This window comes from Callithrix jacchus, chromosome 6, assembly GCF_049354715.1.
Source record: "Callithrix jacchus isolate 240 chromosome 6, calJac240_pri, whole genome shotgun sequence".
Taxonomy (NCBI): domain Eukaryota; kingdom Metazoa; phylum Chordata; class Mammalia; order Primates; family Cebidae; genus Callithrix; species Callithrix jacchus.
The window spans coordinates 58,795,712-58,816,546 of NC_133507.1; the positions used below are offsets into that span (position 1 = coordinate 58,795,712).

At 48.5% G+C, this 20,835-nt stretch overlaps 1 protein-coding gene, 1 long non-coding RNA gene and 1 pseudogene across 6 annotated transcripts; 2 read left to right on the forward strand and 1 right to left on the reverse strand.

Annotated features, from left to right (window-relative positions):
• Positions 1 to 1,464: 1,464 nt before the first annotated feature.
• On the reverse strand, positions 1,465 to 10,370 carry SP5 (Sp5 transcription factor). 4 transcript variants are annotated; one of them, XM_078327419.1, is made up of 3 exons: positions 3,889 to 4,115; positions 3,351 to 3,501; positions 1,465 to 3,192 (listed from the first exon to the last, which is right to left on the reverse strand). In XM_078327419.1, exon 3 carries the CDS (start codon positions 3,013 to 3,015, stop codon positions 2,047 to 2,049), a length of 969 nt encoding a protein of 322 aa, XP_078183545.1. In that variant the 5' UTR covers positions 3,016 to 3,192; positions 3,351 to 3,501; positions 3,889 to 4,115; the 3' UTR covers positions 1,465 to 2,046. The 4 variants fall into 4 exon arrangements, with proteins under 4 accessions (XP_078183545.1, XP_078183544.1, XP_002749411.1 ...); XM_078327418.1 differs by lacking the exons at positions 3,351 to 3,501; positions 3,889 to 4,115 and adding an exon at positions 5,919 to 10,370; XM_002749365.6 differs by lacking the exon at positions 3,351 to 3,501.
• On the forward strand, positions 2,797 to 19,505 carry LOC144576645 (uncharacterized). The gene is made up of 4 exons (XR_013518886.1): positions 2,797 to 2,943; positions 14,088 to 14,141; positions 17,731 to 17,791; positions 19,325 to 19,505. It is a non-coding gene; the product is annotated as an uncharacterized LOC144576645 (long non-coding RNA).
• On the forward strand, positions 4,779 to 10,376 carry LOC100396181 (uncharacterized; annotated as a pseudogene). Its single transcript, XR_013519230.1, has one exon. The product of XR_013519230.1 is annotated as an uncharacterized LOC100396181 (transcript).
• Positions 19,506 to 20,835: the final 1,330 nt, after the last annotated feature.

Consider the following 20,835-nt stretch of genomic DNA (forward strand, 5'->3'; position numbering starts at 1 on the left):
TTTTTTTCATTGATTTATACATCAAAATGTGTAGTCTTAATCTAATGATTTAGATCCAATGATTTTGATTAAGATTACATATTTAGGTGTATATTAATGTTACTGCCTAGCATCTTTATCACTATTGCTTGGAAAACTGCCAAACTCTTGAAAATTTAACCCAAACTTCTCTTCCTGGGTAAAGAACCATGAAGACTCACATTCTAATTTGTCATTAAATAGTTCCAATATCTCTTATTCTAAGGCATATTGCCACCATGAATCTAATATTCATTTACTACCTTGTCCCAAGTTCCAGAATAAAAATGCTATCTCTTAGGAATATAAAAGTAATTCTTATCTCAATTATGTTGATGTTTGTGTTTTACTTAATATAAGATTCAAGAACAACCCTTAAAGCTTTTAAAAACTGATCCTTCAGTCTGACTTCAAAGGAAAGACAAGGTAAAAGCAGTTTGTAAACTGCAAAATCCTATCAATTTGTGTAACTTCTTTAATGAAAAGATTATTTGGCTCTATCAAAATTTGGCATTAATGATTCTAGCTTAACATGTTAATAAAATTTAGAACATTTTCTGTTCTTTACTAATCTTAAAACAGAAGATTTAACTGCTGATTAAAGGTTCAGTTACAGGTTTAAAAACTCAAATATTATAAAACATCAAGGAGTTAAGTTTAGACACAAAACATTTGTAAACTTCAAAACTTCAACTTTTAGAGAAAGGCGAGACACCTAGACAAAAAATACCCTATTTCCACATTTCCAAACTATGAGTATTCCTGGCTCTTCCCTGAGAAAAATCTTGGACTACTTCAATGATTAAAAACATAATAAAATTCAAAGATACAAAATAGAACTAAACGTCCTGGCCTAACCAGAAATCCCTGGGTGATTACTGTGAAGTAAGACTTGTTAAGATTTCCACAGCAAGATTAAGAAGAAAACACGCAAGACAACACTGGGTATCTTGATGGGACTGAAATACAGGAGTGACGCCTGGAAAGCTATCTTCTTGGTTCTTTCCCAGGCAAAGACCAACCTGGTCAAGGGTCCCCAGTTTCTCTGTGCCTCTCCACAAAGTCTCACCTGTGAACAGATCCTTGCACCTCTAATACCTCTCTTCACACCAGCATAGCCGGCTGTGACCTGTCCCGAGAGTACCAACAAATGGAAAGCCACAAGGAATTCCCCAGGTAAAAACAAACGTGGCAGAGAAACAGTCTCAGGTGAAGTCCTAAGGCCGCATGAGAAACTCAAGCTGTGACTGGAAAACTCTTGCCCTTCCTCTTTGCCACAAAACCGAATTGCCTGCCTTCTTCCATTCCTGAACCAAACACATTTGCCCAGACCCTTCCAAACCAAAGAAGCCTCCGACAAAGGCAGACTATAGGAACCATCAAATTCCGGGTGAAACCCAACCGCTTAGTACAGCCTCCCAGAAGAAAAGATCAAATGAGACCAGCTCAGTGGGGTCTTCCTGTAGTGACCCCTGAGTTAACGTATTTATTTTCACGCTGCAACTGCTGATCACTTTACAGAGACATATCATGCTGTAGCTCCGCATGGAGCTGAAGACAAAAGTAACATTTTTATTGTTATAATTATTATAATTATTTTTAACAAAGCTATTAAATAACCTGTACAAAGCTCAAACCAGTCCTAGCGAAAACCCGAGCACTGTTTCCAATCTCCCAAGTTCCTTCCGCTTCAATTCAGCAGCGTTTCCTATATACAAGGCCAGCCCAGGGTGGTCCCCCAAAACTGTAGGTCTCCCAGACGGTGGGAACGGTTTAGAGTTTGGAACCGCCCTAGCGTAGGGCAGAACTCCCAATCATGACCCAAATGCTTCAGGTCCCAACCCTACTTCCCGGCTCCTGGAAACTGGGTCCCCGTGTCCGAGGGCCGGGGAAGCTGGGGGCCTGGCTCCATTCTGGGCGGCAAGCAACGGAGAGAGTCCGTTTGGTGAGTCTCCCTTCCGCCAGCTGCCCATAGATCCCCGGATCTCCCGCAGAGGTGCTGGGAAGGGGATCCACCTCGGGGAGGGTTCACAGGTCCCGCGGGTCCTCCCGCTTAACCCCGGCCTCAGCAACTTTGAGCTTCTTATTCTGGTGAGTCTTGACGTGCTTGGCTAGATGGTCGCTGCGCATGAAACGTTTGCCGCACTCGGGGCAGGCGAAGCGCTTCTCGCCCGTGTGAGTCCGCAGGTGCCGCTGCAGCTCGTCCGAGCGCGTGAAGCTCTTCCCGCAGAAGAGCCAGTTGCACACGAAGGGCCGCTCGCCCGTGTGCCAGCGCAGGTGCGCCTTCAGGTGCGACGTCTTCCCGTACACCTTGCCGCAGCCCGGCACGTGGCACACGTGCTGCTTCTTCTTGCCCGGCTCCGCCTCAGGGGCGCCGCCCGCCGCCTGGCAGTTGGGGCAGCGGCAGCGGCGGCACCTCCTGGCCGTGGCCGCCAGGGGGGCCTTGGTCTGCAGCAGCGCGGCGATCTGGCTCTGGTACTGCGCAAAGTCCGACGGGCCCAACACGAGGCCTCTTTGCAGGGCGGCGGCGGCTGCAGCAGCAGCGGCCGCAGAGGCGGGGAAACGGGGCGCGTGGGGGGCCCCGGCACAGGTGCCGGAGAGGCCGCTTCCCGGAACCCCGGAGGCCCCCGGCCCGGCGCCTGCCTGCGGGATGCTCCACCACGGGAGGTCGTCGGGGGCCGGATTGGGTGACAACTGGCGGCAGGTGGGCGGCGGGGGGGGCGGCGGCGGAGGGGGCAGCAGGTTGGAGTAGCCGGGTGGCAGCGCGGCCTGCGCGGCGTAGGGCACGTAGGCGGGCGCACAGCTGGCTGGCAGAGCCGCCATGCTCGAGGGCAGCATCTTGACCGGCGAGAACTCGTAGGGGTAGGAGGGGTCGGCGGGGGGCGTGAGCGGAAGCTCATGCGCAGCCCCGAAGGACGGCTGCAGGTGAGTCTTCTGCGGCGTCAGCCCCAGGCTGGGGTGCGGGGGTGGTAGCGCGCCCGGCGAGTGCGCCGGCATGTCGGCGGTCCACGGGTGAAAGAGCCTGGAAGGGGAGCCCAGCGCGGGGTCGTAGGGCACTTGCAGGAAGTCCGGGGGCGCCGCCGCGCCCGGCTGGCCAATGCGGCTACAGGTGGCGGCCAGCAGTGCCAGGGGCGAGTGCTTGCCCAGGTCCGGGGAGGCGCTGGGGGTGCGGTCCTGCATACGCAGAGAGGGAGGGCAGAGAAGAGACAAAAGGTTAGCTCCAAGGGCCGACTCCCGGCCTGCCCGCCGCCCCCGCGCCCGCTATTATACTACTGTCCCTCCTCCGCCGCGGCAGTCCCTCCCCCGCCACCGCACCCCACACACGCACCCACCGGCCGCAGGAAACTTTTGGAGCCTGCGCTACCTGAACGTGGGGCACGAGAGCGCTTCTTTCTAAACTACTTGGTGCACTGAGACGCCATCCAGCCTTAGAGGAAGCAGGCGCAAAGTGGGAGGGGGAGGCATCCGACAGGCCACTCCGGGCTACGAGGTCAGTTAGAGTCGGGAAACACCCACAACCCGGCCTCCCAGCCGCCCTCCCTCCCATCTTTTAAGCTCTCCAGTCCTCGCGCTCCTCCCCCGCCCGCCCCAGGATGAAATCAGCAGGAGGGCCCAGCAGGGCGAGCTCCGGTCGTGTTCTCAGCCAGCCGGGTACCTCCGAACAATCCCGGATCCATGCGTCCCTCCTGCAAAGGCCACACTCTTGACACCAGATTAGGTGTGAAGTTGGCGTGGGCACCCCTAGGCCTGGCTCCAGCTGCACCCACCGGCGGGGTTCCCTTTGAGATTTCAAGCTGCACGGAGTACCGGGGGAGAACCAGACAGGGCCCCTTCCACCTTTCTCCCGCCCCCTCCGGGCCCAGCCCTGACCTGGAGAAAGGCCTGCAGCGAGTCGTTCCGGAGGACGGCCACCGCGGCCATGGCTACGGCTTCCAGGCCGCTGGCTGTGGAGCGAGGCGCTGCCGCGGAGGCATCGACACCCGAAGGCGAGGACGAACGGCCGCCCAGCCTGCCTCCCCAGAGCCCGCTCTGCGCGCTGGGGCCCTCCCCACCCTCGCCCCTCGCAGCGCCCCGCTCGCTCGCCCCGCGCGCGGTCTGAGCGCTTCAGGATCACCTCCAAGAATTTGATAAGGACTTTGCTGGGCCGCCAGCCAGTCAGAGGGAAGATTTATGGCTTTGAAGTTTGCCGCTACCCAATCATCAAAGAATAGCGGCTCTTTCAGAAGCGAAAGCAAATCCTTTGAATCCACAAAGCTCCTATGGTGTGTTTGTTGGTCTGGATAAAAGAACTGATTATTAGGGGGGATGGGAAGGGAGGAGATAAAGGCGGGACAATTAATGAAGTAATCACTATGTGGGAAATGTATATACACAAATAATTGGATTTTCCTGATCAAAGGGGGCCTTGCCGCCTGGAGACCCGCGCTTGGGTTGCTCGAGACACTCTTCCCGCCCCCCACCCCCCGCAACACACACACTTGCAATTTAAAGATTTGCACCAAGGCAGCGCCCAAAGTGACAAAGTGTCTTTGTTATCTCTAGAAAAATCTGCCTTCGGCTTCCAGGCGCGGGACTTTGAGACGGGAAGGAGTGTAACTTTCCCCTGTATTTGCACACCCTGCACCCTCGCCGCACACGCACCCGCCAGCGCACACATCGGACCCAAGCGAGTTCTCCGGTGGGGCGTGGGACCGATCGCGCCCGGCCTGCCGCGTGTCCCCCCGCCCACCGCTGTAGGGCCGGGGGCAAGGCTGTGACCCGGGGCGGGGCCGGGCGGCCGCCCAGCGCGGCGTTGGGTGGCGCGCACGCTCCAGGGCCGCCCGCCTGATGAGCGACAGGGGCTCTCGTGTGACGTTCCTGCTGGTGACCAGGAAGTTTTCCGCAGGCCACAAGTTCTGCAAAGAGGGGACCTGGGAAAAACACTCGTGCCGCGTATACCCTCAAAGCTGAACTTGGCAGGACACCCAAGGCGACCCGTCAAGCCCACCCGAGGGGAAGAAGCTGTGCTGTCCCGCCCTCTTCTCCCCAGGCCACCCTGGATGCCCAGGAGCTCTGGGCCGGGCCAGGGGCGCCGAAAGCCCCAGCGCTGCTGGTGATTTCTCGCTCCGGGCTCCGCCAAGCCGGCACGCGCTCTCGCAAGCCTGACAGACCAGGAACTACTGGAAAAAAGTAAGGCGCGGTCGAGGAAGCCTGGTTGTTGTGGTTCCACAAACCACAAATCATACGAGAGGCCCCCGAAGGGGAAAGAAAAGTCAGTACAAACTTGTTCCTGTCACCTTTGGAAATAAAAAATTCCTCACCAGGTGCGGGGCGTGCTTTGCCCTGGGCAGGGACGCGCTTGCCGGGGCTTGGGTGACCCCCATCCCTCCTTGGCCGCTCACCTCCTGAGGAGGAGGGACTGTCAGCCGCCTGCCTCCTCCTGGCTCAGGGCACAGGGTTCATCCTGCCTGGCGCTGCGGACCCCGGGATTGCCTCCCACGAGCGCGCGGGCGGGGAAGAGGAAGAGATGGATGGAGGGCCGCGGGTTCTCACCGCCCTGGGGCATTAGGAGCGGTGAACCGTGATGGAGGCCTGGAGGCCCCGGCTTGCGAGACCGCACTGCGGAGTGGCCGCCGGAGCTCGGCCTACTCCTCTCCCTCACCAGTCTCCTGGTGGACACGGTCTCCACTTTCCAGCCCACCAGCCGTGGGGGAGTCCCGAACCAGCTCGCTCCAAGCCTCTCTGCCCGTCTTCCTCGCGGGAGCCGCACGGCGACTGACGGAAGAGGACGGACTGGGTGACCCATCTCCCGATGCGGCGCCAGAGGTTAGCCTAACTCCAACAGACTCGGGAGTCTGGGCTGTATAAGGATGCCCTCCGCACTTCCATCAGGGGTCGGGACGAGATGCCTCCAGACCCACCTTCTCGCACGCCCAGGGCGCTCCTGCAGAATGGGAACATCGTACTGAAGACCGGTGGGCTGCATGCGACCCAAATACAATGGGTCCCTCGCACATCCCGCACTCGCACGCCCCCTTGTCCCCCAACGAGTTGTCCCCTGTAGAACGAGATCGGTGACCACAGTTTGGCCGACCCGATCTGGCTTCTGAAGATGAGGTCGGCTATTCTGGGAGCTGAGAAGGGGAGAGAGTTCAGTGGTTTCATCCGAGATCTGGCAGATCTGCTCCTTCCAACGCTCCCGTCCAGGGGTCGAGTCCTGGAGAAGGGTGGAACTCGAGGGAGTCCTTTCCCGGATGCAAGTCGAGGGCTAGCTCCTTGGCACACACTCGCGCTGGCATATGCCCACACCCTCGAAGCGATCTGGTACCTTAGCGCTTGTTTCCTCTCCTGCTCCTTTGAGCTCTTCGAAGCCCCCTTTCCCAGGGAGGCGGACAGGGCCGGGCTAAGCAGCACTTTTTGTTGAATCTGATAGCTACTTTACCAAAAAGGCCAGAAGAGCCATTTTACATCTCCATAGTCACAGGAATTAGCTTTTTTCTCTGAGATGCCCCAATTAGCCAATTAAACCACCATGATGGGCAATAGGGTGAAAGATAGTGGCTTGGTGGTTAAGAGCTCGGAGTCTGAGCTCTCTGAAGACAGGTTTTTTCCGCCCTGCCACTTGCTAGTTGGTGACCTTGGCGAGCAAGGTACTCAGCCTCTGTGTACCTGTTTGCGATTTGTAAAATGGGACTTACAATAGCGCCCCTAGTAGAGTGGCTGAAGGTTTAAGAGTTAATATATGCAAAGTCTTTAGGACTGTGCTGAGCGCACAGTAGGACCTCTCTTGAGTGGTCGCAGTCGGCTGCTCTAGACCTCATCTCCGTTTGTGAAAACCCGCCCAGATTCCGGTCCTCCCAGGCCGCAGCTGAAGTTTGGAGACTTTGCCGAATAGCAGTTTAGCCTCCCCCAACCCCCTTGGCCCTCGGAGCTCCTGAAAAAAGTTCTTAATGAAGTAATGTTGAGAGCGTCCATTAAAAATGCAATGCTGAGAGATCAAAGTACAGTATTTATTTTAGAAATTTGTTGCAATCACCAAGAGATACAGGTATCAAGGCCAAATGTCAGTTCCATTACACAAAGCCCCGCGCCCGGGAAGAGCGTGTGGCTGCTCTGCCATAATGTAAAGAGACATCAAAGACCGAGCGCGCAGCAAAAGTGCGCAGCCGGGAGGGAGGGAGCAAGCCCGGGAGGGCCAGGCTCGCCCCAGACAGCGCGGGGGCTGCGGGGGCGGGGGTCAGTTCAAAGAGGTATCCGCTGGGGCGCGAGTTCACAGGAGGGAAGATTTAATGGGCTTTCTTTTGTTGGTGGGTGTGTTTGCGCACAGTGGACCCAAGAACTCCTCTGCGGTCCTCCTGCCTCGGGGCGGAGATGGGGGTGGGGTGGGAGCTGCGAATGTGGAGCAAACTTTAACCGTGGCGGGGGGCGGGGAGGTTGAATACCAGTCTCCTGGAGGCGGCTGGCACCGCAGAGCTGCTCTCCAAGCAGTGGGGTTCCGAGGCTGGGAAGTTTGCATTGCAGTTTCTTTGCGGGCGGGCAGCGAGCGCCGACTGCACGCCACCTGCGAGAGGAAGAGGCGGGTGGGTGAACCCGCAGCGACACGCGCAGGGGACGGACCAGCTCTGAGCGCTCTGGGATTAACTCGGGTTGCTACTTCGAGCCCAAGCTTGGTACCTCGCCTCGGGCATTTTCTTGAAGCAAGTAGGGATGCACGCCTCTGGTATAAATCCAATCAGATAGTCACCCCTCTCCAGTTGATTTTCTAAAAATCTAGATATTATTTAGATAATTTCAACACATTCTTAATTCTTTGGCCTTTCACAGTAAGGCATTGCTTAACCAGCTGGATCTTGCTCCTCTTTGCCAAGGAGGCTCAATTTTGCAATTGCCCGAATCTGTCTAGTTAAATCCTTGCTATACTAAAGGTTCTGGGAGGATGGGGTCAGAATTTTCCCCGTGCTAATGCGGCACTGAATTGCTGGAGGCTGCCCATGCATTTCTTCAGTCATCTACAACCAAGAATTCTCAGAGCAGTTACTCGGCAGCCTTTTGAAGTTGTGCTAGAGCGGAAAGCTGCTATTGTTCTCATCTCTCAACAAGGAAAGGATCAAACTTTGCCTCTTCAATCTGAAAGATTTTTTTTTTTATGGTGGTCGGGGGAGGGATGGCAATCTGATACTCTAAGTTAACTTTGAGGATTTGGGGTGGTCTCCCAGATTAAGCTGAAGATCAAATCACAGGTGCCCTAACACCAGCATCTCAAGTCGGGGACACTTTATCATTAATACGGTGGAGTAGTCAGTCACAAGCAATCATAATGCTGGTAACCTAGCCTGGTGACCGAGCTACTTTAGTTTCCACGGAAATGGGACCATTTCCTTAACTGGAATCCTTGAATTAATTTTAAGTTTAAACTTCCAGATTGGATCAGTATACAATACTGGTTGTAGAACTAGGAGGAATTTTTAAAAATCTCATCCGATTCTACTCCCTCATTTGATGGCAGGAGGAAACAGCATTTGCACGATACATGGCCTGTCTGCACAGTGCTGTGAACTTCAGTAGGTGCTCAATAAATGCTTGCTGATGTTGGATGGTAGAGTGGAATTGTGTATACCAATATCATCTGCATAATGACTGGTGCCACAGAGCACACATGTAGGAGGAAGTCAGAGAGGATAGGTGAGCCCCTCATCAAGGAGCTGGGGTTTGAAGGAGACTTTAAGAACCTACAGAATTTTAACTAAATTTTAATTTTATTGCAAAGAAAGGAAGAGGGTGAAGGGGAAAGGGATGGCAGAAGAAAGAGAATCCTCCTTCAGTGAGAAGTTGAACAAGAGGAAGTTTTGGGCCTTTGATTTGTTGGTGTGGACATGGTGAAGTCAGAACAAGGAGTTTGCCCCTGTGCCGTATACATTATTGTAGGAACTCTTGAGCAGGTAAATAATGTGAGTTCAATTCCATTTCTGAAAGCTTCTTCCCTAGGAGGGTTGGCTTGCAGAGAGTCTGGAAGGATAGATGCAAATGCAGTTTTCTAGATGTGAGATGGTGAAAGTTTTGACTGGAAACTGGTGGTAGTAGTGAAAGGATGACTCACCATTTTAAAGGGGAAAAAGAGCAAAATTTGGTGACAGGTTGGAATAAGACTTTAAATAAAGGGGAAACTCAGAAGAACTTTTGAGCAAATGGTGCTGGGACAACTACATATCTACATGTAAAACAATGAAGTTGGATCGTTTCCATACAACACACACACACAAATTAATCATAGACTTAAATGTAAGAGTTAAACTCTAAAGCTCTTAGAAGAAAACAAAGGAGTAAATCTTCATGACCTTGGTCAGGCAAAATCTTCTTAGATGTGATGCCAAAAGCACAAATGACGAAAGAAAAAATAGTAAATCGAACTTCACCAAATTTAAAACTTTTGTGCTTTAACGAACACCATCAAGAAAGTGAAAAGACAACCCACAGAATTGGAGAAATTCTTTGCAAATGAGATATCTAATAAGGGAACCCATGCAACTCAACAATAAAAAGACAACCCAATTTAAAACCGGATAAAGGATTTGAATAAACATTTCCCCAAGGAAGATATACAAATGGCCAATAAACACATGAAAAGAAACCCAGCATTATTAGCCATCACTGAAATGCAAATTAAAACCACAATGAGAGAAACTGCTTCGCACCTGGCTAGGATGACTAGATTATAGAAAAGATAAAGTGTTGGTAAGGATGTGGAGAATTGGAATCTTCATACATTGCTAGGAGGAATGTAAAATGGTACAGAAAACAATTGAAAAACAATGTGGAGGCCAAGGCGGGTGGATCACGAGGTCAAAAGATCAAGACCATCCTGGTCAACATGGTGAAACCCCGTCTCTACTAAAAATACAAAAAATTAGCTGGGCATGGTGGTGCGTGCCTGTAATCCCAGCTACTCAGGAGGCTGAGGCAGGAGAATTGCCTGAACCCAGGAGGCGGAGGTTGTGGTGAGCCGAGATGGCCCCATTGCACTCCAGCCTGGGTAACAAGAGCGAAACTCTGTCTCAAAAAAAAAAAAAAAGAAAAGAAAAACAATGTGGCAATTCCTCAAAACGTTAAACATGGAATTATAATTCTACTGCTCGGTAGATGCAAAGAGAATGGAAAATATACATCCACACAAAGACTTGTACATGAATGTTCAAAGCAGCATTATTCTTAATAGCCAAAAGTGGGAAACAACCTAAATGTCCATTCCCTGATAAATGGATAATACATGACACATCTATGTAAAGAAATATCATTCAGTTATAAAAAGGGATGAAGTACTGATACATGCTACAATATGGATGAACCTTGAAAACATGCTAAATAAAAAGTCACAAAAGTCACATATTGTATGTTTCCATGTATATGAAATGTCTAGAATGGAAAAATCCAGAGACAGCACGTTAGTGGCTGCCAGGGACTTGGGGGTGGGGAAAGAGGGAATGACTGCCAATGGGTAAGGCTTTCTGGTGGGGGTAAAAATGTCCTCAAATCGATTGTGGTGTTGGTTGCCCAACTCTGTGAATATATTTTAAAAAATTTAAGGGTACAGATAAAATGGATGAATTATATGATATGTAATTATATCTCAATAAAGCTGTTTAAAAACAAATCAAGGTGGGGCTAGGGGAGGGACAGTGGGAGGAAGGGTGGGGAGAAATGTCAGGTATAGGTGATGGGGGGATGGTGGCAGCAAACCACCTTGCTGTGAATGTACCTATGCAACAATCTTGCATGATGTGCACATGTGCCCCAGAATCTGAAGTACAATTAAAACAACAACAAAAGGACAGCTGGGCACAGTGGCTCATGCCTATAATCCCAGCATATTGGGAGGCCAAGTTGGGTGAATTGCCTGAGGTCAGGAGTTCCAGACCAGCCTGGGCAACATGGTGAAACCCCATGTCTACTAAAAATACAAAAAATTAGCCTGGTATGGTGGCGGGCACCTGTAATCCCAGCTACTTGGGAGGCTGAGGCAGGAGAATTGCTTGAGCCTGGGAGGCAGAGGTGGTAGTGAGCTGAGATCGCACAACTGCCCTCCAGCCTAGGTGACAGAGCAAGACTCTAGCTCAAAATAATAATAATAATACAAATCAAATGGACCCTATGGTTTTAGCCTGTGAGGCACAAGGAATAGCTCAGTTGCTGACAAAAGCAGGAGAACAAGGAGAGTTTGGAGTTAAGTAGAAGAACTGAATTCAGGGTGGGTGATTGAATCTAAGATTTTGGCTAGCTACACATGAAGAAATGCCTGCAGAAAGCTGTAAATGCCAGGACTAGCAGTGAGTGTGAGGGACAGGACTAAAGGAAAGACAGAACTTTTGGGAAGTAGGCGGGGCTGAAAATGGAGCTCAAAAGAGTGAGTGGAGATCAAGCAAATAGAGAAAAGCTACAACAGGATTTGGAGACAATACACAAATATAAGATGAACAGAGGAATAGAAGCCATCAAAGCAACCCAGGAAAAAAGAGTGAGAGAGGCAGGAGAAAACACAGAGCAGAGGAGTGGGAGGATGAGCAAGACCAATGTGCCTGCCCAGGTTGTGGAAGGCGGTGGAGAGGGCCGTGTGGTGAGCAACAGGAGGAGTCTATTTGCTCAAGAGGAAGCCTTGAGGGTCCATTCGGAGAGCCGAGGTGGGGACAGAAGGCAGATGAATCGAGTTTAAAAAATCAGTGAGAACAGACAGCAGGGCAAGAAAAAAGTTGTGTGTTCGTGTTTTGGGACATGGTAAAAAGGAAATGTTAGAAAAAGGGGGCAGTGATAGGTAGGGAGCCTAGAAACTGGCGTTCTGCAGTAGAATGTGGGTGTTTCCATTATGAGGAGAGGAACTTCTTTTTCCTAGCCAGGATAGGTGGGAAAGGATAGCCCCAGGACATATCTTCTGACCTGGGCGGGGAACAAAACAAACTCAAGGAGAAGCTGCTTTTTTATTGATTTGAAAGGACAAGAGCACAGTCTTTGCTGAGAGTGAAAGGGGTGGTCGCACATTCAAAGGGCAGTAGGGACCTGGTGGCAGGTCAGCCATGTATACTTGCTTGTGCTGAGCCTCGTCCTGACCTAATCACATTCAAGCCTCACATGTTTAAGTCCTGCCTTCTCTTCCATTCTGCTGCCATTTGGATTCCCTCAGATAAGAAGGTAAGAAGAAGAGGCCAGGTGCGGTGGCTCATGCCTGTAATTCCAGCACTTTGGGAGGTGGAGGTGGGCAGATCACTTGAAGTCAGGAGTTTGAGACCAGCCTGGCCAACATGGTGAAACTCCGTCTCTACCAAAAATACAAAAAAATTCACCAGGCGTGGTGGCAGGTGCCTATAATCCCAGCTACTTGGGAGGCTCAGACAGGAGAATCGTTGAATCCAGGAGGCAGAGATTGCAGTAAGCCAAGACCATGCCACTGCACTCAGCCTGGGCAGCAGAGCAGGACACGGTCTCAAAAAAAAAAGAAGGTAAGGAAAAGGAGTGCTGTGACCTGGAGCAGGGGAAGGAGCCCTGGGTGCCACGTGCCTCCCATGACAGGGAGGTCCTCTAGTAAACCTGCTTTTCTTAAGCATGCACAGTTGCTTTCAACAGCACTGCCATGGACAAGGATGATCTTTAGGTACAGACAGGGCCTCCTTACAAAAGACATGTTAGGAAAAGGTAGCACCACAATTCCTTTATTAAGCATATATTTTTCTATTTGGTTTAGTCATTAATATTCATGTTTCAAAATGACCTTGTAGCAAGTACCACTTGATGTGAGAAGGAATCAAGGCACGAATAAATTCATGAAGTTAAGGTCATGGCAGGAACCTGCAGAAACTCAGTACTGTGGCTTTGCAGGCTGTGGCTCTGTCAAACATCTTTCTTTCTAGGCACAAAAAACAAATCTTGACAGTGCAGTGGAGGAATGCCCAGGTGAGCACAGGCACAGTGCCAGGTGCTGCAGAGGACCCAAGACAGAGTCACTGTGCCCTCAGAGAGTTTAGAATCCAGCACTAGGAAAAGAGAGGCCATGTGGAGCACAGGTGGGTCCCACAATCATGGGAAGAATACTGTCGGCGCAAGGGCCTGGCAACTATCTGTGACTCATGAAGACACAGGCCCAGAGAAGTAAGGTGGCTCCTTGAAATCACAGAGTGAAAGAACTGAGTCTCACCTACAGTATTTGAGACAGGTTCTCTCTCTGTCACCCAAGCTGGGGTGCAGTGGTACAATCTCAGCTCACTGTAACCTCCACCTCCTGGGCTCAAGCAATCCTCCTACCTCAGCCTGCCTAGTAGCAAGGACCACCCACATGTGCCGGCACACCTGGCTAATTTGTTTTTTATTTCCTTGTGGACACAGGGTCTCCCTATGTTGCTCAGAATGGTCTCAAACTCCTGGGCTTAAGTGATTCTCCTGCCTTGGCCTCCCTAAATGTTGGGATTATGGATATGAGCTACCACATCCAGCCTCATCATTTTTCCAGTAAACATTTTTCTAGGGAACACGAGTATTGAAAGGAAAGATTCTCCGAGTACTGTTACTTACCTGTGATGGCATTTATTTCCTAAAAAGAAATGAATACAATCAATCTTTCTTTTAGGCTAAGCAATAATGTTTCACATATACAATTCTTAAAATTTGATCTAGATTATAGTAATAAAATTAAGCATGCATTAACATATAGGAGAATTAATTTTGATACAAGGTCAACAAATATTCAGTGAAAAACATTGTCATATAGTGAGAAATACAAATAAAGTCTGAACCCCCCCATTTCTACCCCTTAAGTCTAGCACCCCTGGATGGAGGCGGGGGCTGGCTAACTAGGGCCGGAGAGGCAGGCTGGTGAGGTTGTAGGTTTGTTCTGGTTTGTTGGTAGTGGTCTTTTGGGGGCCACAGCCTGTGTGCTGTCTCTGCACACACAGGCTCTTTCCCCCATTGTGCTTGCATGACCGTGTGGCTGGACAGCCACGCTGCTGCTGCCAGTCACAGCATGGGATATCCCAGAATCTTCTCAATGACTCTATTTTACAGATGAGTAATTTACCCAAGATCCCACATCTTGTTCTTGGAATTTAACGCAGGTAACGTTACTCCGGAGGGCCATTTTTAACCATCAGAATAGAGTACCTCCCTGGGTAAGTGCAAATCTCTTTGTATTATCGGAAAAACAATTAACTCCTATGTGGGTCTGTGGTGGCATTATTAAATATGGAGTCTGGGATATTTACTGGCCACATTACAGGTTGTTGTTTATTATTTGCCTCATGGTGAAAATGTCGGTCCCACATGAGATGCTTGGTATCTGGTTTTACCCAAGATAAATATGGGTCTTGACCTCAAGGATTATAGTTCAGATCCATGATGACCTCTTCCTTAACTTCTAGAGTAGTCTTTTCTTCCCCCCCCGCCCGGCCCCCTGCCCCAAGCCACCAGGGGGCACACAGAATCAGCTATTTACCTTGGAAAATGCAAGGCACCAATTTTAAGGATATAGATAAATATCAGTCCAATATCTCTAGAGGTACAGCTGGGAACAGACTAACACTAATATCAGGCGTCTGTCCCCATTTCCATTTAAAAGATCATCTCTACTTCCTTTAGGACTGACAAGCGTCTTACCCATGGGCATTTTGGTCTTCAGGAGGCAATGCCCTTTTTATTTGGGTGTCAGTGTCATGGTGTAGTTTCAGGTTGGATCTGCCCTCCTTCCCCTGCAGAAACACACAGGTACAGATCCTCCCGTCCAGGGCACCAGCTCCAATCCCCCTTTGCCTTTGTTCTCTTCTCTCTTTTTAGGCTTTTTTCATGGCTGCTCCCTGAAACCTTCCTCATTTGTTGTTATTTAAAGGTTCTCCTAGATAACTGCTACAAGAGGCTCTGAACCTGCACCCGAATCCATGCTTGTCTCTTGCTTATTGTGTCATTAGGGTTCATTCATAATGAACAGAACCTATTTTACCTGGTTTAAACAGACAGGGACTTATTATATTTACTTCTAGGCCAGACACAGTGTCTCATGCCTGTAATCCCAGCACTTTGGGAGGCCAAGGTGGGTGGGTCACCTGAGGTCAGGAGTTTGCAAGCAGCCTGGCTAACCTTAGTGAAACCCTGCCTCTACTAAAAATACAAAAATTAGCTGAGCGTGGTAGTGTGTACTATAGTCCCAGCTACTCAGGAGGCTGAGGCAGGATGATCACTTGAATTTGGGAGGCAGAGGTTGCAGTGAGCCGAAATTGCACCACTGCAATCCAGCCTGGTAACAGTGAGACTTTGTCTCCCCCTCCAAAAAAAAGCTGTTTGATGTCTTACAGCATGACTGGAGGGCAAAAGAAACAGAATCATTACTGAACTTTCAGGGATGACTCCCAATGCCACATCTCAGACTTAGGTTGACAAGGGAGCTGCTGCCCCCACCAAGATGAGGAATTGTGGCATCAGAAAGCTGCCTGCCTCCTGGAGAGCTATAATGACAGCTGCCCAGCTTCAGACTCATGCCATCTCTACTGTTATCAAACTGAACTTGGGTCTGCCCACCCAGCGCAGCAAAGCCAAACATTGACATTGGGATTGCAGCAAGAGAAAGTGAGGCATTTATTGCAGGGTGCTAAGCAAGTAGGACTGGACAGCTAAAGCTTATCACCTGAACTCCCAGATGGTTCACAGGTAAGGATCTTTAAAAGTGGGGAGGCAGAGATTATAGGCTGATATGATTTGGCTCTGTGTTCCCACCCAGATCTCATGTCAAACTGTAATTCTCAATGTTTACAGTTGGGGGAGGGACCTGGTGGGAGGTGATTGGATCACGGGGCAGATATCCCCCTTGCTGTTCTCATGACAGTGAGTTCTCATGAGATCTGGTTGTTTAAATGTGTGTAGCACTTCCTCCTTCGGTCTCTCTCCCCTGCTCTAACATGGTAAGACATGCTTGCTTCCCCTTCGTCTTCTGCTATGATTTTAAGTTTCTTGAGACTGCCTAGCCATACTTCCTGTCTAGCCCACAGAACTGTGAATCAATTAAACCTCTTTTCTTCATAAATTACCCAGTCTCAGGTATCTTACTCTGTCACCCAGGCGGGAGTGCAGTGGTGCAATCTTGGTTTACTGCAACCTCTGCCTCCTAGGTTCAAGTGATTCTCCTGCCTCGAGTAGCTGAGATTACAGGCATGTGCCACCATGTCCAGCTAATTTTTGTTTTTTTAGTAGAGATGGGGTTTCACCATGTTGGTCAGGCTGGTCTTGAACTCCTGACCTCGTGATCTGCCCACCTTAGCCTCCCAAGTGCTGGGATTACAGGTGTGAGCCACTGTGCTCGGCCCCTTCTGGTAGTTCTTTATAGCAGTGTGAGAACAGACCGATACACAGGCAAAGTCCTACATCAATTCTCACACTGCTATAAAGAACTACTGGAGGCTAGGTAATTTATGGAAAGAAGAAGTTTAATTGATTCACAGTTCTGCCAGGAACTCAGTTTTAACTTGAGCCAATTTAAAAACACCAATTGGAAATCTTGGGAAGACAAATTGGTTTGGAAAGTGGGAAGACAGGAGGTGTTTCCTGGGGATGTATTTATTTTGAAGATCTGGTGGGACATTCCTGAGGAGATGTCCAGGAGGTATTTAGTAATTCAGAGCTGGAACTCTAGGGAAAGGTCAAGCTGGAGACAGACTGGGGAGTTGTGTGAGAGAGAGGTGGTCAAGGGAGTATATATTGTAGCAACTCAGTAAATGTTGGTTGAATGACATAACCCCATCACAACTGGGACCAGATTGGCTAAACCATAATTAGCGTTTGTAATAAGCAGAAAGAGCACATTGGTTTTTGGACATAAAGGAGAAGTGAGGGTCTAGGAATGGAGACTAGGAATGAACATGAAGCAACTGCATAATCAGCAAATGTAGCAGATATTTAGATTATTTCATTTCAGCTATTCCAATCTCTTTTTGAGCTGGAAGACAATAAACTATATTTTCCAGACTCCCTTGCAGCTAGGGTTCCATATATATGATTTAGATCATACCCATCAGATGCAGCATACCAAATTTGGAAAGCAGAAGTAAACAGTTATAAGGCAAGAACTGTGTTTTTGCTGTTCCTACGAGTAAGTACAGTGGTGGTACCCTTGTTTTTTCTATGACAGCTGTAACAGGTCCTAAGTCCCAGCCCTATATTCATAGTTGTTAAGGGTTAAGACACACATCATGGTAGTGAGATGGAGCAGGAACCCCCAAGCATGGAAATAAAGGAAAACCTTGAGTTCCTTTAAGGGTAATTTCAGGCACCTGGCTAGAGCATAGAAGTAAATGAGCAACTTGATAAGCAAGAATGTAATCATCACTTAAAACAATAGCCAAAGAAGTTAGAATCATAAGAATGTTTGGTTCCCTGTAGAATCTAAAAATAACCTTTTTTCTTTTTTAGATGGAGTCTTACTCTGTCACCCAGGCTGGAGTACAATGGTGCAATCTCCACTCACTGCAACCTCTGCCTCCTGGGTTCAAGTGATTCTTCTGCCTTAGCCTCCCAAGTAGCTGGGATTACAGGCACCTGCCACCGTGCCCAGCTAATTTTTATATTTTCAGTAGGGACGGGGTTTCACCATGTTGGCCAGGCTGCTCTCAAAATCCTGACCTCGTGATCCACCCACCTCGGCCTCCCAAAGTGCTAGGATTATAGGCATGAATTACTGCACCTGGTCAAAATTACCTCTTAACGTATGTCCCTGAGTTGTTTTTTAGAAACCTGAAACCCCACCAAATGGATCCACTGGCATGTAGACCTCAGTCAGGTAAGGGGGAACTGAGGACTGAACTCTAACCTCTGTTCCTTGTTTCAAATTTCTACCTGAGGGGCCTGGAGGAGGTCACACCCACAAACAAGCCAGAGCTAACATTCTTTACAGCTGATTCCAAATTTTTAGATGAAGCTTTGCCTCCTTAACCAATTGCAAACAAGAAAATCTTTGAATTCACCTATGAGCTGCGGACCCCTTTTGAGATATCCCACCTTTTTAGGTCAAACCAATGTATAGCCCAGGAGCCACCATATGAGAGAAGAAGCCTTTGGGTGATCCAGCCTCCAGCTCTTGGAGCCACCCTAGCTGAGATGCCCGACATCATGGAGCAGAGACGAACCATCCTCTCTGTGCACAGTCCAAATTCTTGACCCAGACAATCCATGAGCACAATGAAATGGCTGTCGTTTTACTCCACTAAGTATAGGGAGTTTTGCTATATAGCAATAGGGAATCAAGACATCCATGTTCCATATTATCCATGTCCCTCACATCCATTTTCCATATTATCTGATGATTATCTTTCACCAACACCAAGCAGCTCGTATTTATTTTTACCTTGCTCAAAAAAACCTTAAATGGTTCCCCATTGAATATGGAATTCATTATATATTCTTCAGGCTTGCATTCACGATCCTGCTCAGTTTAGAAACTTACTTCCTTATCTTTCACTTTAACCCACTACTCACTTTCAATCCAATTGTACCACAGAACAATACCATAGATCTTCACTGGGCCATGACTGATGCCTTCCTATCTCCATGCCGTTTCACCAGCACTGGCGTTTTGGTTGGGATTGTCATATTCTATATTTATCAAATTCCTAGTTATCCTTCCTTCAAGCTCCTTGCAAATCTCACGTCCTGTAAGACTATGCTGCCCAATATGGTAGCCAGTAGTGACATATGGCTACTGACGTTCAAAATGACACTGATTAAAATATATAGTTCCTCAGTCTCACTGGCCACTTTCAGTGCTCAGAGGCCACATCCCACTGAATAGCACTGTGTCTTCAATTTTCCTTCTCAGCTCATCTCTCCTTCTCCCATGTAACCTTAAAACCACATTTTTAGCAATTTCAACCTGAATGATATTTCTGAGGGTTGTGTAATCCAGATCCATAAAATTACAGCTACACCTTGGCTTTCTACCATTCTAGTGCATTGCTCTGTACATGGTAGGCGGCTCGAACATGAATTGAGTTGGAAGGAAGCAGTGGTTAATCTCTATACTATACTAAGGGGTTTGGGTGAAATGACCTCTTACGATCTTTTCCAGTAAAATATTTAACAAACAACACAAATGTGTTATCTTCAACAATATATAACCTACCAGGAAAGCTATTTTTCAAATCACAGATAATTTGGGAGTAAGGCCCTTGAGAGGAGCATTCTGGTGTGGCTGTTTTGTTTCTCCAGCAGCTATTTTAGGTATTTAATTATTTGGGAGTGTGTGCTTGCATGTGCTTTGTCTCAACATATGCCAATTTTTTGCCTAATCCTCCTGACGTCTTAATCTATCTGCCAGCGCTACATGCCATCAAGCCAAGGAGGAATTTCCTTCTCACTGTTGCTTCTCTGACCAAGGAGGACATAAGCACAACCAGTGGCCAGACTGATGAAATTCCTTCCAGTTTCAGAAAAGATGATCACCAATCCCTAAATTATTAAATTCATACTAATAAAGCACAAAAACTGAATTCTAATGTTATATGCCATGTGACAAGACTACTTCATTATGTGTGTGTGTGTGTGTGTGTGTGTGTGTGTGTGTGTGTGTGTAGATAATTATTTTCAAGTTAACCGTCTAAATTTTACCTGTACAGTGAAGCAGTCATTAGGCCTGTGATAGAGGCACTGTGTTCATTAGTGTGGCCTTTACAAGCCGCATAAAGAGACAACCCTTGATGGCGTTTATGTATTACATGATGTGTTCATGTTAACAGTGTTTACTGTTTTCATTTTCCTTCACTCATAGCCAGAGAGTGAGCTCCTCTTAAACATGGGACATTTTGAGGTTGAGGTTAATATTTAGTTGATCTAAACATTCTATTTTATTATTGTTTTATTTTATTTTTATTATTATTTTTTGAGACAGTCTTGCTCTGTCACCCCAGCTGGACTTCAGTGGTACAATCTCCGCTCACTGCAAACTTCACCTCCCGGCTCAAGCAATTCTCGTCCTTCTGCCTCCCAAGTTGCGGGGATTACAGATGCCGGCCACCACGCCTGGCTAATTTTATATTTTTGGTAAAGGTTTGGCCATGTTGGCCAGGCTGAGCTGAAATGCCTGGCCTCAGGTGATCCGCCCACCTCTGGCTCTCAAAGTGCTGGGATTACAGGTGTGAGCTACTGCACCTGGCTTAAACATTCTATTTTAAATATTAAAACCTGGATTCTGCACCAGAAGCCCCCTTTCAGTTACTCAGTAACCTTACTTTTATCTAACAGTAATAAATGGGAATTTATCTGGAATAGATACTGAAAACCAGGGCACTGCTCTTTGATTTTGGATTTCATGACTTTCAGATACCTTTGGGACTCTTTCCTAGCTTAGCCATTTCTTTAGAATAATATTTTTTTTTTTTTTTGAGGCCAAGTCTTGCTGTTTCACCCAGGCTGGAGTGCAATGGCGTGATCTCGGCTCACTGCAACCTCTGCCTCCTGGGTTCAAGCGATCCATTCTCCTCGGCCTCCCAAAGTGCTGGGATTACAGGCATGTGCCACCACACCCAACTGAGAATAATTCTTATTTCAGCCACAGTAATGTCTTGTGCTTATTTTGTTAGGATGTGTTTTTAAGATACAGAAAGCGTGACTTTTTTCGATATTTTAGAAAGACGTTCCAGGTCTCAGTATTATTACAAAGTACTTTTGGGCCAGGCGAGGTAGCTATGCCTGTAATCCCAGCACTTTGGGAGGCCAAGGAGCGTGGATCACCTGAGATCAGGAGTTCAAGACCAGCCTGGCCAACATGGTGAAACCCCATCTCTACTAAAAATACAAAAATTTAGCCGGGCCTGATGGCGGACACCTGTA

Coding starts and splice junctions, on each gene's coding strand:
- SP5 (XM_078327417.1), bottom strand. CDS start 3,565: ATGGGAGGGAGGGCGGCTGGGAGGCCGGGTTGTGGGTGTTTCCCGACT. Junction 3,193..3,382: donor CTCTCGTGCCCCACGTTCAG/GTAGCGCAGGCT, acceptor CTGCGTATGCAG/GACCGCACCCCCAGCGCCTC.